The 16,347-nt window shown below is 45.4% G+C and overlaps 1 protein-coding gene across 7 annotated transcripts in view; it reads right to left on the bottom strand.

Annotated features, from left to right (window-relative positions):
• STK31 (serine/threonine kinase 31) overlaps positions 1 to 16,347 on the bottom strand; it is a 330,310-nt gene that overhangs the window by 54,629 nt on the left and 259,334 nt on the right. For all 7 annotated transcript variants that reach the window (XM_030201926.1, XM_030201936.1, XM_030201906.1 and 4 more), the window contains one exon: positions 11,384 to 11,509. In XM_030201926.1, coding sequence (XP_030057786.1) covers positions 11,384 to 11,509 — 126 coding nt within the window. The remainder of the gene's footprint in view (positions 1 to 11,383; positions 11,510 to 16,347) is intronic.

Raw genomic sequence — 16,347 nt, 5'->3', positions numbered from 1 at the left:
ATGTCCCAGCGTCGCCCGGGGACTTCCACATTTAGCACAGCTATCTGAGATCCTGAGTGCCGCCCTGTAAGCCCATGTAGGCATTCTATATAAACGTAATATAAATTTGAATTGTAGTTCCCAGAATTGTACATCTTGCGCCCATGACTGAGTATCCAATAGGCAGGCCTTTAGATGCATCCCGGACACTTTCACCCCCAGATCTTCTGACCAACTGGATGCAAAGAGATCATAGTTAAGATGTCCGTGGTCTCTCTTAGGAATTTGTGATGAAATTTCAAGGGTACATGTGCTTGAGCTTCCAGAGTTAGTGCCTCTTGAAGAGTCTCTTGTACATCCTCGCTGAGGTTTTCCCAGCCTAAGCTCCGCACATAATGACGTAGTTGCATGTATGCAAAGATGTCCATCTGTGGCAAACCATATTTTTCTCTTAAATCTGCAAACTTGTGCACCTGTCCGTCTTCCGTTAGCACATGATACAAGCAGCTCAGTCCTTTAGTACGCCAGCGTAAGAACACTACTCAGTGCCCAGCGGGAAGTCCGGGTTGTGGTGCAAGGCCAGGTAAGGCATACTTGCTGCAGAGAAATTATGATGTTTACAAAGCCACCTCCAAGCTGCTCTCGCTGTTCTGAGGAACTGGGAGGTCCCCAGCCCCTCAGGGCTACGTTTTGAAATGGTGAATCTGTCAGCTGAAGTGCTTGGGTCCCAGACTTGCAAGTTCTATATTTGTAGCAGAAAAATTGCTCATTAATATGTCTCATAGAGCAAGCGACTGACAGATATCGTGCATTCAGCAAGCCCAGGCCTCCATGTGATCTCGGCTTCTGAAGGACAGCAACTGACACCCTGGGCCACCTCCCCCTCCACAAAAGAACTGCATTGCTCTGGTGAGTGATCTTTCATCTCTAGCTCTCAAAAACAAAGGGAGCATCTGAAAAGATAAATCCATCTTGGAGCGAGCATCATATTGAATAGATTTATTCTGCCAGCAATGACAGGGGGTACACTCTCCAGAGCTGCAACAATCCAATCATGTCCTGCAAGAGTGGGACCACATTACTGCTACAACTGTTTTAGGTCCTTAGGAATCCATACTCCCAAGTATTTAATGGGTCCCCCCCGTCCAAGATACCTGAAGTCTCCCGCCCCAGTAGCACTCTTCCCCCCTCCTCTACTGGGAGTACCTGTGACTGCCTCATGTTCAATGTAAATCCAGACACCTGCCCGTATGCCTGAAATACCTTTATTAGAGACTTCAGTGATTACTGCGGTGCCGTCAGGGTTAACAAGTCATCTGCATAATCTAATACTTTTAAGTTTGCCCTCCCAACAGTCACACCAGCCACCTCACTTGAGCCACGCAGCATACACAACAGAGGTTCTAAGGTAAGTATGAAGAGGAGCGGGGACAACGGGCAACCCTGCCGGGTCCCCTTTTCTATTGGAAAGTGTGTCAAGCTTACCCCATTGACCAGTACTGATGTTCTCATGTCTGTATAGAGGCTCTCCACTGCGTCCATATACCAATACCCTCAATACCCACATGGTGCAACGTGCAAAATACAAAGGGCCATTTCACCTGATCAAAAGCTCTCTCTGCATCTAGGCTGGTTACAATCATAGGTGTTCCTTTATGTACACTATGTGACATGGCTAATAGTAATTTCCGCACATTGAGCACTGAGTGGCGTCCTTTCACAAATCCTACTTGGTCCTCTGCTATAACCGTTGACAGGGTCTTTGCCAACCTTGCAGCTAACACTTTTGATAATAGCTTCAAATCTACAATTATCAAAGAGATGGGCCTGTATGCTACTGGCTGAGTAGGGTCACATCCCGGCTTTGGAATCAAAATTATTAGTGCCGTGTTCATGTGCACTGGAAAGGACCCCTTATCTATCACAGCGTCAAAATAATCCAATATTGGCCCTATCAATTGTGTCTGTAGTATTTTATAAAACTCACCGGAGTAGCCGTCTGGGCAAGGAGCCGAGTACAGTTTTAATTTACATATGGCCCCTTGTAGTTCTTTTGCTGTCAATGGCGAGTTTAACCAGGCTATTCCCTCGTGCTGGAGGGTGGGTATACCTGATCTGTGTAAATAGTTTTGAATATCTACCGCAAAGGTTGAGGCCTGCGGTTCTTGCTTATAGAAATCTTCAAAGTGCTTCTGAAATCTGTTTGCTATATCTCTGGGGTTATTAGTCGCCCTCCAATCTGGCCGTCTTATACTCAATATGTATTTAGAGGTGCCTCTATTCCTTATTAAGTTTGCCAATAACCTCCCTGACCTATTCCCTTGCAGAAAATAGGTATGTTTTGTGTATAGGAGCCTCTTAGTTGTGTGCTCATGTATCATGCTATTTAATGCTGCCCTGGTTGCCAGCATATTCTCATATAATTCTGGTTGGTGTGTTCTAGCACATTTATGCCTGATTACCTGTAGCTTCTCTTCTAATTCCACAATTCCCTGGGAGAGTACTTTATTCCTAGCGCTGATGTATGCGATTATGTCTCCTCCGAGTACCGCCTTCCCTGTTGGCCAAAATAATAGAGAAGTATCTGCATGCTGTTGATTATTTAACAGGAACGCTTCCCATTTTTGACACAAAAAAGTTTTTAAAGTCTTCATCATGGAAGAGGTAGGACGGAAACCTCCAATCCCCCTCTGCATGAAAATAAGGATCAGGATCAATTCCAAACCAAACTGGCGCATGGTCCGAGATCTCTACAACTCCCTGATAAGCCTGTTCTACTCAAGAAAAATCCTTCTTGGACCAGATATAATCTATTCTAGACAACATGCGGTGCGCCCTTGAGGTGTGCGTATAGTCTCTTTCTACTGGGTGAAGTGCTCTCCATGCATCAATCTGCCGCAAGGAGTCACAAAAATCTTTTAAGGTGCTGGCCTTGTAGCCCCTGCCCCTATCTACGGAGGCAGATCAAACCATGAGGGGAACATGCAACTGGTTCATATCTCCCATTACAATTAGTGGGAGATGAGGGAGGTAAGCAGAGTGGAGAAGACTTTCCTGTCTCCCTCTTGTGGGTCACATACTGAAAGAACTACGAATTCCCTCCCTCTCACCTGAATTTGTACTGCTAAATACCTCCCCTCGTTATCATGGAATAGGAGTTTAGATTTGCATTGTAGTGAACGCCTTATGAGGATCGCCACTCCGCCCCTATGACCGGCTGCTGGGGAACTATAGACTTCTCCCACTCATCGACCTTTCATTTTCAATTGTTCCTGCTGCGATAGCCCAGTCTCCTGTATACATATCACATCTGCCTTGTGGCGCTGCAGCGCCTGCATTATCTTAGTGTGCTTTATGGGAGACGTGACCCCAAACACACGCACACATTCCAGGTTAATAGGCGCATGTTATACTGCGTGGGCATCACATGTTCCCCATTTGATGTCCAATTTTCTTGATAACATTCTCACTTTCCAAACCCTTGGGGTCCCAGCCCTCACCCCCGGGGATCTGCACATTCACCCGCCCCAATCGAGTGTCACTTTCATACCACCATTGCTCTTCAGCTCCGGCTATCTTTACAGCCCTTATGCTGCTCTTTATCTCCCTCCCCCAGGTCCTCATTTTCCTGTTTCTCTCAGCTCCCTCCCCCCCTTCCCACCATCCTTCCCCTGTCCTCCCCCTCCCTGCCTCCCCCTCCTCTTATAGTACCCCTAATTGTCCTGCGCCACAGTTGTGGCAAAGGACCTGAGATCATCTTGTGCAAAGGGGGCCCCTATCTCCCCCCCCCCCCCCCCCATTAGTCAAACGAACCATTACTCATGAGACCTGATCAGACCATGATATTGTTACTGTCCCTAAAGACCACCAACACTTTTGGCGGTATATTTACTTATCTGCTGCCATGTTAGTGTATGCCACTTATCAGGTTCTTATTGCTTTCATATGTTCTTTATCCGCCAAGGCTGCTTCTGCTTGTTCCGGGGATTCAAAGGTGTGCCATGCTCCATCCATCGATGTTTTCAGAGTTGCCAGGTATTGTAAGACAAATCTCACTCCCTGCGCCAGCAGATTGAACACAGTGGTGAAAATCTCTGTCTCCTTTCCTAGACTGATGCAGAATAATCTTGAAAATTTTTTTATTTGTATTCCATCATATGTTAGGGATCCTTTTTTTCTGTCGATAGCCTCTCAGAATTTCCAGCTTATGAATATAATTATGAACCTTTATCACACCCATGTGTGGCTTCCGCTTGTTTTCTTGGGGCCAACCCACTCTATGCGCTCTTTCTAGACATAGTGGGCCTTTACTGTCCAAAAGTGCCAGCTAAGTAGACAACCAGCGTTCCAATTCTGTTGATAAATAATCCCTCTGCAATTGTCTCCGGTAGTCCTGTTAAACGAAGGTTATTTCGCCTAGATCTATTCTCTAGATCTTCCAATTTCTGAGCTTGGTCCCACAATTGCTGGGTGAGTTTCTCTATGGTTGTTGTCGTTACCGGGGTCAAGTCCTCCAGCGCCAACACTTGGTTTTCCAGCTCTCCTGCTCTTCTCGTCATTTTGGCCAACAATGTTTCCATACTGGTCATCTCGCCAGAGAGTTGTTGAAACTTAGGTTCCAGTGCTTACCCTATTGCCCTTGTGATCTGCGCCAACTGCTGTTCTGTAAATTCCACGGGCTCTGGCTGTCCGTACGCTAGCTTTGTCTCTGCCACTTGCGCTTTTTCTTTCACCGTTTTCTATTTCCTGTCATCTCCCCACTTAAGGTTCAAATATATTTATCCATGCAGGTTCGTGCAGCCTTGGTATTCAAAAGATGACTCCTACAGGGTCTCAATCAGCTTAGTTTTTATGTAGAGTGAGCGGGGCCCCCAGAGAAGAGAAACACACGTCCTCTTTCCCTCACTGCATCACGTGATCTACCGACTTACAAGATTAAAAGCTGTCCTGAGGATCTGAGAGACAAGTGTGTAAAGTGACCACAGTCAAGAGAAGCATGTAAATCATTGAGAAGAGCAGTCAAAATGACCTCGGTAGAGTGACCCTGAAGAAAACCCAATAGGGAAAGGTGAAGGAAGTGGGAAGATTCTATATGTTGATTCAATTGTTCTAATACAATTCTCTGTCAATTCTGAAAGACAAGGTAAATTAGAAATTGGCCTATAATAAGAAGTAAGACAGGGATCAAGACAGAACTATTTGAAGACTGTTCTTGTCAGACAAATCTGATTAATTTCTTTGACTGAGTGACCAAAGTGTTGGATCGAGGAAGACCACTAGATGCGGTGAATTTAGATTTTTAGCAACGCTTTTGACATGGTTCAGTATAGACGACTATTAAAGAAATGGAGTGAGGGTGCTAAATAACTGATTGGGTTAGAAACTGATTCAGTAAAGGTGACAGAGGGTAGTGGTAAATAGAGCTCGGTATGAGCCTTCAAGTGACTGACTGGGTTAGGAACTGGTTAAGTGAAAGGCAACAGAGGGTACTAGCAAATGGAGCTCACTCTGAGGAACATAAGAACAGACATACTTGGTCAGACCACTTGGTAGATGTCTAGCCTAGTATCCTGTTTCCAGCAGTGGCCAATCCAGGTCACAAGTACCTGGCAGAAACCCAATAGTATCAACATTCCATATCAATCCCAGGGCAACCAGTGGCTTCACCATGTCTATCTCAATAACAGACTATGGACTTTCCTCCAGAAATCTTTTTTAAACCCAGATACGTTAACTGCTGTTACCATATCCTCCAGAAAATAATTCCAGAGCTTAATTATTGAGTGAAAAAATATATCCTCCTATTTGTTTTAAAATTATTTCCATGTAACTTCCTTGAGTATCCCCTAGTCTTTGTACGTTTTGAAAGAGTGAAAAATTGATACACTTTTATCCGTTCTACAGCACTCAGGATTTTTTAGATCTCAATCATATCTCCACCTCAGCCATCTCTTTTTGAAGCTGAAGTGCCCTGAAAACCTCTTTAGCCTTTCCTCATATGAAAGGAGTTCCATCCCCTTTATCATTTTCGTTGCTCTTCTTTGAACATTTTCTAATTCCGCTATATCTTCTTTGAGATACGGCGACCAGAACGGAACGCAATACTCAAGGTAAGGTCACACCATGGAGTGATACAGACGCATTACAGTATTCTTGGTCTTTATTTACCATCCCTTTCCTAATTCTTAGCATCCTGTTTGCTTGCCACACACTGGGCTGAATATTTCAGCATACTGTCTACAACGACACCCAAATCTTTTTCTTGGGGCTGACTCCTAAGGTGGACCCTAGCATCAGGTTACTATGATTTAGATTATTCTTACCAATGTGTATCACTTTGCATTTGTCCACATTAAATTTCATCTGCCATTTAGATGCCCAGTCTTCCTGCAATTTTCATAGTCCATGTGTGTTTTAACAACTTTGAATAGTTTTCTGTCACCTACAAATTTACCCTCCCGTTTACTAAGCTGTGCTAGCGGCTGCCACACAGCAATGCCAACAAAGCCCATTCCAAGCGAATGGGCTGTGTCGGTATTAGTGTGGCTTAGTAAACACAGGGGAAAATCACCTTACTTGTAGTTCTGATTTCCATATCATTTATAAATGTTAAATAGCACTGATTCCGGCACAGATCTCTGCGGCACTCCACTATTCACCTTCCTCCATTGAGAGAAATAGCCATTTAACCCTACCCTCTGTTTTCTGCCCAATAACCAATTCCTAATCTACAACAGAACATTGCCTCCTATCCTATGACTCTAATTTTCTCAGGAGTTTCTCATGAGGAACTCTGTAAAAAGCTTTCTGATCATCTTGATACACTAAATCAACCGGCTCACCTTTATCCACATGTTTATTCATGCCTTCAAAGAAATGAAGCAAATTGATGTGCGAAGACTTCCTCTGGCTGAAACCATGTTGACTCTGTCCCATTAAACCATGTTTAAGTGATCTGTAATTTTATTATCTAATATCTAATAATTTGTACCTCCAATGTTCTCTGGCTGGCTGGGTTCGTAACATCCTGACGTCAGCAAGCCTCCAGCGTTCCCTTCCCTCTCACTGTCCCGTCCTCATGTAAAGATGAAATGACTTCAGAGGGCAGGACAATGAAAGAAAAGGAAACGCTGGAGGCGAGCTGATGTCAGGATTTTATGAACCCAATTGATGGCAGCAAAGGAACGCAGGACATAGAGGGGAGGACAGAATCGAGGAACATCGAGGGGAGGAGAGGGCAGGGCAGAGGAGAATTGACATGGGAAGAGAAGAGAGAATTGCGGGATACGGATGGGAAGACAGGGCAGAGGAGAATCATGGGCCACGGAAGGGAGGGCCAGGGCAGAGGACAATCGCTGGACACGGAGGGGAGGGCCAGGGCAGAGGACAATCGCTGGACACGGAGGGGAGGGCCAGGGCAGAGGACAATCGCTGGACACGGAGGGGAGGCCAGGGCAGAGGACAATCGTTGGACATGGAGGGGATGGGAGGAGAGAGCAGGGTAGAGGACAATCGCTGGACATGGAGGGGAGGCCAGAATCACGGGACACTGAGGAGAGGGCAGGGCAGAGGAGAATCGCTGGACATGGAGGGGATGCCAGAATCGCGGGACACCAAGGGGAGGGCAGTGCAGAGGAGAATCGCTGGACATGGAGGGGCGGCCAGAATCACGGGACACGGAGGGGACAGCAGGGCAGAGGAGAATCGCTACACATGGAGAGGAGCTCAGAATCGTGGGACATGGAGGGGAGGGGAGGGAAGGGAAGTATCGCTGGACATGGAGGGGAGGGCAGGGGAAAGGAAAAATCGCTTAGACGAGAGCCTTCCTAGGGCCCGTTTATTTTTGACGAAACAGGCTTGGTTCCAATAGTTTATAATAGTTTCCATTATTTTACCCAGCACTGATATCAGGGATGTTACCAGTAGTGTGCAGAAGCAAAAAGTAGGAAAGGTAGGCTCTTCTAAAAACCGGAGGAGACATCTATAAAGAAACAATTCTTTATTGCAAGCGAAGTGACAATGACAACATCTACATGGCACAAAATGCACAAGATGTGAGTTTCTTTCAATTGAAAGGAAACTCTAGAATGAGGGGGCATAGGATGAAGGTGAAAGGGGACAGACCCAAAAGCTACCTGAGGAAATACTTCTTCATGGAAAGGGTGGTGAACTTGTGAAATGGCCTCCCAGTGGAGAGGAAAACTATCTGAATTCAAGAAAGCTTGGAACAAGTACATATGATCTCTAAGGGAAAAGAAGTAGATAGCATGCATGGGCAGACTAGATAGGCCATATGGTCTTTATGTGCCTTCACTTTTCTATGTTTCCATATTTTCATTAATGCACAGCCATTACAAAGAGCTGCCACATGAGCACTTACCAACACCTGCCTGTCCCTAGAGATTGAAAACACAATATTACAGCACCACCCCTACTGGTAGCAATGCAGTTGGAGGACACCCGCTCAGCTTAGAGGGAATAGTGCTAGTGACATCACTATATTAAGTCCTGTGCAGTCCTACGCCACTCAGTATTTCTGTTGACAGAGCTATGATGATGGTAAGGGAACAGATTCCCTAAAATGAAATGCCCCGAGGGGGGAAAAGAACACCTGATTGCACAAGAATGCCTGTCTGGGAATGTAGCACAATGTTCATATTCTTTGTTATTTTGTTAACCCATTTCATCTCTTCATATTTGTTTTTTTATTTTATTTTGATACAGATTCCTCCAGAGTCCGGATCCTCACCTCCATCCTGGCCAAAGAAAAACAGAAGAAGAGAAGGGTTTGGTCTAGAGAGACTCAAGGAAAGAAAATTAGCAGATAAGATCCAATTTCTCCCTCCTTATCATCTGCTCCAGACCATTCCCAATGAGTGGGAAATACCAGAGCAGTACACACTGAGGGTGGGAAAAAGTTAAACCCCATGCCAGCACTGTATCTCTGAAGTCCACCTCTCTCCTAGCCTGGACATCCAACCTGTAATGGTTCACGAAGGAATGAAGTGAAGACCAGGTGGCCAGCTTGCAAATATGCACTGGAATAATCATGTCCAAGTCTCACAACTTGACAAAGGTTTTTTCAAACACAGGCTGCCTTCTAGGCCACCCTGCATGGATGTACCATAAAGAGGTCTGGTAACAGATGCTGAATCTCCAGGACAAAACCGAACTGCAGAATGTCTAGCACCCAACAGTCTGATGTGACCTGGGCCCATCTCCAATGAAAGTGTGGCAACCACTCCTCAATCGGGAGATCAAGATACTGGGTCCCCAAATTTTCAATGCAAGCGCGGGCAGAACCTGAGGCACCAGGAGCCCCAACTCGACCTCTGCATCAGCCTCCTCAGAAGGACTGAGACCGGGACCAAAATTGACAAGGGCAAGAGTGACACGCCTCTATGGAATGACCCCTTGGAGACCCCAAAAGGCTCACATGGGACCTGCCCTCTGGCAACTAAAAGCTCTTAGATTTTCTCAAACCCTTCATCAGCCTCTCCAAATCCTCACCAAAGAGTGCCTTTCCCTAAAGGGCAACTGACTGAGATGTACCTTAGACACCATATCAGCTGACCACTGCTAAAGCAAAAGAAAACAGCACTCTGCCACAGCCAAGGCCAAAAATTTAGTTGAGACCCTAACCAAGGCAGTTGTCCCCATCTCTAAATTAATGACATTCAAAAGCCTCACAGGAAGAATCCGACAGATACTCCACCCAGCGAAAACAAACTAGAGCCACATAGCCATCGCAGATGGCCGCCTGTAGGGCCAAGGTGGACACTTCGAAGTATCTCTTGAGAAAAGCTTTCATCTAATGATCCTGGAGATACTTGAGGGAAGTGCTGCCCTCTGCCAGTACTGTCGACTTCTTAGTCACAATCGTGACCAATACATCCACCTTCGGCAAACGAAGTACCTCCACTGAAAGTTGGTAAAGGAAGGCCATGGACCTAGCAATAAGCAGGGGACTATCAGGATACTGCCACTCTGCCTGCACCAAGTCCTTGAGATCCTCATTGATGGGGAACACCTGAGGAAGCTTATGGGTACCCTTCAACAAAGGGTCCACTTTCCTGGACACAAAAGGCTGCTCCTCCTCTAGCCAGAGATGCTGCAGTACCTGAGAGTCAACAGAGGCAGCTCCTGTCAGCGAAAATGCAAACTACAGAGGGAAGCTCAACCCCAACCTCTTGGGTGTCCGACAGCCAATCCTTCTCAGTCTCCAACCCCTCCTCCTACAGAAGAAGGGAAGACAAATTGTCAAGTTCCTCCAGCCCCAAGTTCACAATTCATGGGCACTTGGCTCCTGAGCATCCCTCTTGGTCCTGGGAGCCTCCTGGAGCCACGGGGTTGGAAAATCCCTTCTTTAAACAGGCGTCCTAGTGGAAGAGCAAAAAAAAAACCTCTGATCAGAAGGGTGATGGAACCACAGAATTCTGCCTGATAAGGACTGGAGGCCTATCAACCAGAGCCTGCACAGCTGAAATCGTGCCCAAAATGTCAGCTTTTCCCACAAAGGCAAGGGCCTCCGACGCACTCTGACCCAACTCTGTCGCCCCCAAGGACCCCTCTGAAAGACGGCTGCTCCAAACCGGAGGGACCTGCAACAGTGGAAAATCCCGCTGAACCCTCTAAATTCGTCTTCTCACACAAGCAGTGTGCTTTCCCTGAGTCGCCATTAGCTAGCCACCCATCACTGAGACCAGAACTTGTGTCCCTCAACCTCAGCTAGCTGTGAACACCCCTCAACCACCTTACACAGCAGGAACCCTGAATCTGGAAAGAACCACAAGTAAACTGTGTTTTGCTTTTTCTTTACTTTTTTTAAAATATTTGTCAGTTGATCTGTTCCACCCGGGGGGGGGGGGGGGGCTTTCAAGGAACCCCTCTCTAGAGCAAGGGAGAGGGGGCAGGGGCCAAAACACATAGCAAACCATGAATATCATGGGGGGAGACCCGCCACGTGGAACATGCACCCCTGGGGTTCACAAACCACGAAGGTACAGCCTACAGCCCACACAGAAGACAGGCAAAGAGAAGCTCAGCACCTTTTGTGTCTTTCTCTTTTTACTCTGTTGTTCCCAGAAACAAAGTCAATTTTTTTTAATTTTTTTTTTTAAACAAAGGACCAGCATCAGGACTGCACAGGCACTCACCTACCATCTGCTGAGAAGACAAATACTGAGTGGCTCAGGACTGCACAGGACTTAAGCGCTATCACTAGCAGTTCTCAGTCTCTCCATCTGCTGGTAGGAAGGCATATACCCACTCGTTGGGAATGCTCTGCAGCAGATAAGGAAATATACATTCAAGTCTTCTTACAATCAGAATGATAAACACTGAACCATGTCACTTGAAAAACAACACACAACACAATATTTACCTTCAACAGCACAATATTTACCTTCAACAGAACATTCTGACCCATGACTTCTGAGCGCACTAAAGGGCGTTTACTGCTGAGTTCTTTCATGGGCTCTCCATCCAACAGGTCACGCTCCAAACTCATTGATAGTAGCCCACCAGATGCCTAAAAAATATAAAATATGTCTTAACTTCCAAGACATTTTTTTAATAGTAACTGAGAGCTGAAGCACTAAAAGAGCTTAGAAGAGGAACTTTCCACACTGTCAATCACTTTTTTATTAGCTCCTACAACAAGTCAGGGTCTTGTCAAAGAGTAAAAGATCAGCAACAGAGCAAAAAGGAATATTTCCCTATGCTGGACATGCTGCTGTATTCTCCTAATAGCCAGTCTTCAGCTCTTTCATAATAGATTTCTCATGATATGAATGCCAACAAATGAAGAATTACAGAGCGGCTCTGTAATGCACTTTTACTCCCCACAACACTGCTTTCCTGGGAAATTGTTTTAACAATTTGCTTCTAAATGTTTCTGTAGTCAGTTGCCACAAACTTAGTACTATTGTTAATAGAATATTGTGACCTTTTGGCCAGTCCTGGTATTGCAGGCAAAAGTAATTTCTCCCCCTCCCCCCAAAGTTGACACCCATGAATGTTCTAGGAACTATATTCTAGTTTCTCTTGTTTCTATGCTATCTACATAGTCTAAAGCACACTATAAACATGCAGCAAAATCAAAACGAGCAAGTGTGTATTTTCGGCCTGAGACCTAAGGTCTCACGCACTAACCGAGCAGTAAATGCACCAACTTCTGATTATCGCAAGGTAAGCGCCCCACATTAGAAAATAGAAAATATTTTCTACCGCATGTTTTAGGCGTGCGCCAAAAATGGAATTACCATCCGGGGCATGCGGTAGCCAGGCAGTATTGCCAATTTAATGCGCGTTGGCGCCTACATGCCTTAGTAAAAGGGCCCTTGAGTGAAGAAATATGTTCTCCAATTTGTTTTAAATTTACTATTTAATGACTTCATATGAATGCCAACAAAGAATTACAGAGCAGCTCTGTAATACACTTTTATTCACCACAACACTGCTTTCCTGGGCGCTTGTTTTAACAATCTGCTTGTAAATGCTTCTGTAGTCAGTTGCCACAAACTCAATACTATTGTAATAGAATATTGTCACCTTTTGGCCAGTACTGGTATTGCAGCCAAAAGTGATCTCCACCCCCCCCCCCCCCCCCAAATGTTGACACCCATGAATTTCAGATACTATCTCTCTTTTGAAAATCATGTAGGTCAATTTACTAAAGATCTTCTTTACTTTAAAAAGATCAGGAACTGTTTTGATCCCCTTCAGTTCAGGCTTTAGCCTTAAATCAACTAGATTATTGTAATGTGCTTTTTTTGCAAGGCTGTTCGCAGTTAATCCTGAAAAAACTGCAAACTCTACAGAACAGTGGCGTAGCCAAGGGTGGGCTCGGGTGGGCCCAGGCCCATCCACTTTGGGTTCAGGCCCACCCAGTAGCAACACATCTATAATATGGCTGGCAGGGATTCCCAAGCCCCCCACCAGTCGAAAACTCCCAACTGTCCCTCCTGCATACCTTTTAAATAGCAGATCTTTGCCTGCAGCAAGCAGTGACTGATACATACTGTTCACACCGGTCCCGCAGCCTTCCCTCTGATGTATTCCCGCCTATACGGAAACAGGAAGTTGCATCAGAGGAAAGGCTATGGGGCCAGCATGTGTATTAGTTGCTGCTCGCTGTTGGTGAAAATCTGCTATTTAAAAGGTATTCAGGCAAGGGCGGATGTTTGAGAGACCATATCGCATGTAGGCAAGAGAGGGAGAGACCAAATCACTTGTGGGACAAGGCGGAGTTCTTCTGCCCACCCATCTTGGGCCCAGGCCCACCCAAATTTGGGTGTCTGGCTACGCCCCTGCTACAGAATGTGTCAGTTTGCCTGGACTATGTAGCAAAGAAATTTGAAAGGGACACCCTGCTGCTCAGTCTGACGCGTTCGCTGATCTGGATTCTGTTCCTATGTGCAGGACGTCAGGACTCGCATCAAAAACAGAATCCAAATCAGCAACGCACCAGAGACTGGTGCTGAAGAGGACTTCGGCTGGTAGGGGTTGGGGACCCCCACCAGCAACGGTACCTGATGGCAGCAGTGGGGGAGAGTCAGCAGAGTGGGGGGGGGGGAGGTGAAAGCAGGCGGGACCAGGGCCAAATCTGCGGGAGCCCATGCCCCGGTGGCCCCACCTAGCTACGCCCCTGCTGTAAACTGCTTAGAATCTACAAGGTCATTACGGTATATAAGTACTTCATAGTTTAGCTCATTGCATTGCATGCCCTCAATCCTTGTATTTTTGGAAAGAGTAAACAAGCAATCATGTCTAACTGTTCCACTCCACTCAGAATTTTATAGACCTTTGTAATATATCCCCCTCAGCCATCTCTTCTCCAAGCTGAACAGTCCTAGCTGCTGTAACCTTTCCTCAAATAGGAGTCATCCCTTCTCCTTTATCATTATGATTGCCCTTCTCTATACCTTTTCTAATTCAACTTTTTCAGATGTGGTGACCAAAATTGTACACAATATTTGAGATGCAGTTGCATCATGGAGTGATACAAAGGCATTATATTCTCAGTTTTGTTCTCCATTCCTTTTCTAATAGATAGGCTGCAGAGAATACCTTCTCCTGCTTTAGATTTAGCCTGGCCTCAGAATGACATCCTATAGTACATCTCCTATCAAACTGAGCTCTCTTTTTCATCAAGCACTGCCATTTCCTCCCCTCCCCCTCCCCACCTACAGACAGTTTGAATTTTATGGGTGTGGCTTGGATCTCTTTCAGGGAGAGAAAACTAACAACTTATAGCAGCAGCTTCAGAGAGCATTTTCCATCTCACAGATAGGCTGCAGAGAATACCTTCTCCTGCTTTAGACTTAGTCCCACCCACCCTACCCCTCTACCCACCCACCCCTAGAGTGACATGTCTTATATAACCTCCCTATCAACCCACTCATTACTTTTACCTCACCCATTTCTATTCTTCTATCACCTTCTCCCACTACTCCAACCTAATCACACTGACCACCCTTCAACATCTTCAGTCCTTCTGTGACTGTTCTCTGTGCTTGACTGCTTAAATATTTTAAATTTAAATGCTTTACTTTTTGTCTATTAGATTGTAAGCTCTTTGAGCAGGGACTGTCTTTCTTCTGTGTTTGTACAGCACTGCGTACACTTTGTAGCGCTCTAGAAATGTTAAATAGTAGTAGTAGTAATAACATTCTATTTGCTTTCTTAGCAGTCGCTGCACACTAAGCAGAGGTTTCATCAAAGACACCTGCCTGCAAAGCCCCTTCTGCAGCCCATCACCACCTACCCATGGACTACCACTGATGCAGATCCCACCGTGACCTCCGAAACCAGCACTTTTAGTGATACACAGATAACCTGCTGGCTCAGAGTGATGACTGTTAGAGGAGACAGTGAGATCTGCATAACCAGAAGGATGAAGACAGGTAATAAGCCACTGGAGGGACTTACTGGGCAGTTTACATTTATTTTTCTCTGATGCTAGGCAGTGGGCATGAGGGCTGAATTGGAAGTAATTACTCCTCAGACCACAAACTGCAATGGCTCCCCATCCCAATCACAATTCCCAATGCAGCCCACAAATGAAAATGTCAGGAAGTATTTTTTCACGGAGAGAGTAGTGGATGCTTGGAATGCCCTCCCGCGGGAAGTGGTGGAAACGAAAACAGTAACAAAATTCAAACATGCATGGGATAAACATAGGGGAATCCTGTTCAGAAGGAATGGATCCTGAGGAGCTTGGCCGAGATTGGGTGGCAGAGCGGGAGGCGGGGATGGTGGTTGGGAGGCGGGGATGGTGCTGGCCAGACTTATACGGTCTGTGCCCTGAAAGGGACAGGTACAGGTCAAGGTAAGGTATACACAGAAAGTAGCACATTTGGGTTTGTCTTGTTGGGCAGACTGGATGGACCGTGCAGGTCTTTTTCTGCCGTCATCTACTATGTTACTACGTTACTATGATATAAAATGTAAAACTGGCTCAGAGAAGATCTTGCAAAATGGTGCAAGGTCTGTATCATAAGCCCTTTGTGATGATTTAAATACCTATTTGTGCATACACGACACAAGGAAAGATAAGAGATATTAAAATAAATGCAAAATGTAAAGAAGCAAACACTTTGGTGAAAAGAAACCGTTAGAACAACAGAACATTCTTCATGAAGAAAAAGAAAAATGGAATGTCCTTTCAGAGGCGGTAGACACAGTCAACAGAATTCAAAAGTTGTAGAGGATTGAAGGGAAGAACCATTATCAGTCAAGATCTAATACTGCATCTAAAAGAAAAGTTGTGCAGACTGAATAGATTTTGTGGGCTTTATCTGCTCACACATTTTAGTTTCTGTGTTACCTATTATATAAATACATCAGAAGTTTGTGCATGTATGCATACTGCAGGTTAAAGGATTACTAAGTTTCTATATCATACTGTTGGAATGAAGGATCAAAGACAATCCAACAGTGTCTCTCAAATATGCCTCACAGGTTTGTGCCCAGAAAACAGCTTGGTTAGACTCCTCTGATGCTCTGAGTTTGAGGAAGCAGACTTAAACCTTATATGTAGGAGCTATTGGAAAGAGTTCAACACAGTCTTACCTTTTATAGGTTATCTGTAAACATGGAAACTAATAGTGCAGCGCTAACATGAACTGGATGCAGTAACATACCACCTTCCCTGGTCTCACTTCACCTAGGATCAACTGATCCATTAAAGATAAAAGACATTTGAGATGAAAGGTCAGAAGTCTTGCTCCCTCCAGATAGGGCACTTTTGGAGGGTTGGAATTTCCTCTCTCCTCAGCCTGTCTGCAAGGATTTTACTGCCTCTAAGGCTTTGTCCAAGAAGAGCTTGTTGGAATAGGACTGGGTTCATCTGGATGAACAAAAGTT

This window comes from Microcaecilia unicolor, chromosome 1 (assembly GCF_901765095.1).
Source record: "Microcaecilia unicolor chromosome 1, aMicUni1.1, whole genome shotgun sequence".
Lineage (NCBI taxonomy): Eukaryota > Metazoa > Chordata > Amphibia > Gymnophiona > Siphonopidae > Microcaecilia > Microcaecilia unicolor.
This window is presented reverse-complemented; position numbering and strand designations above follow the sequence as displayed.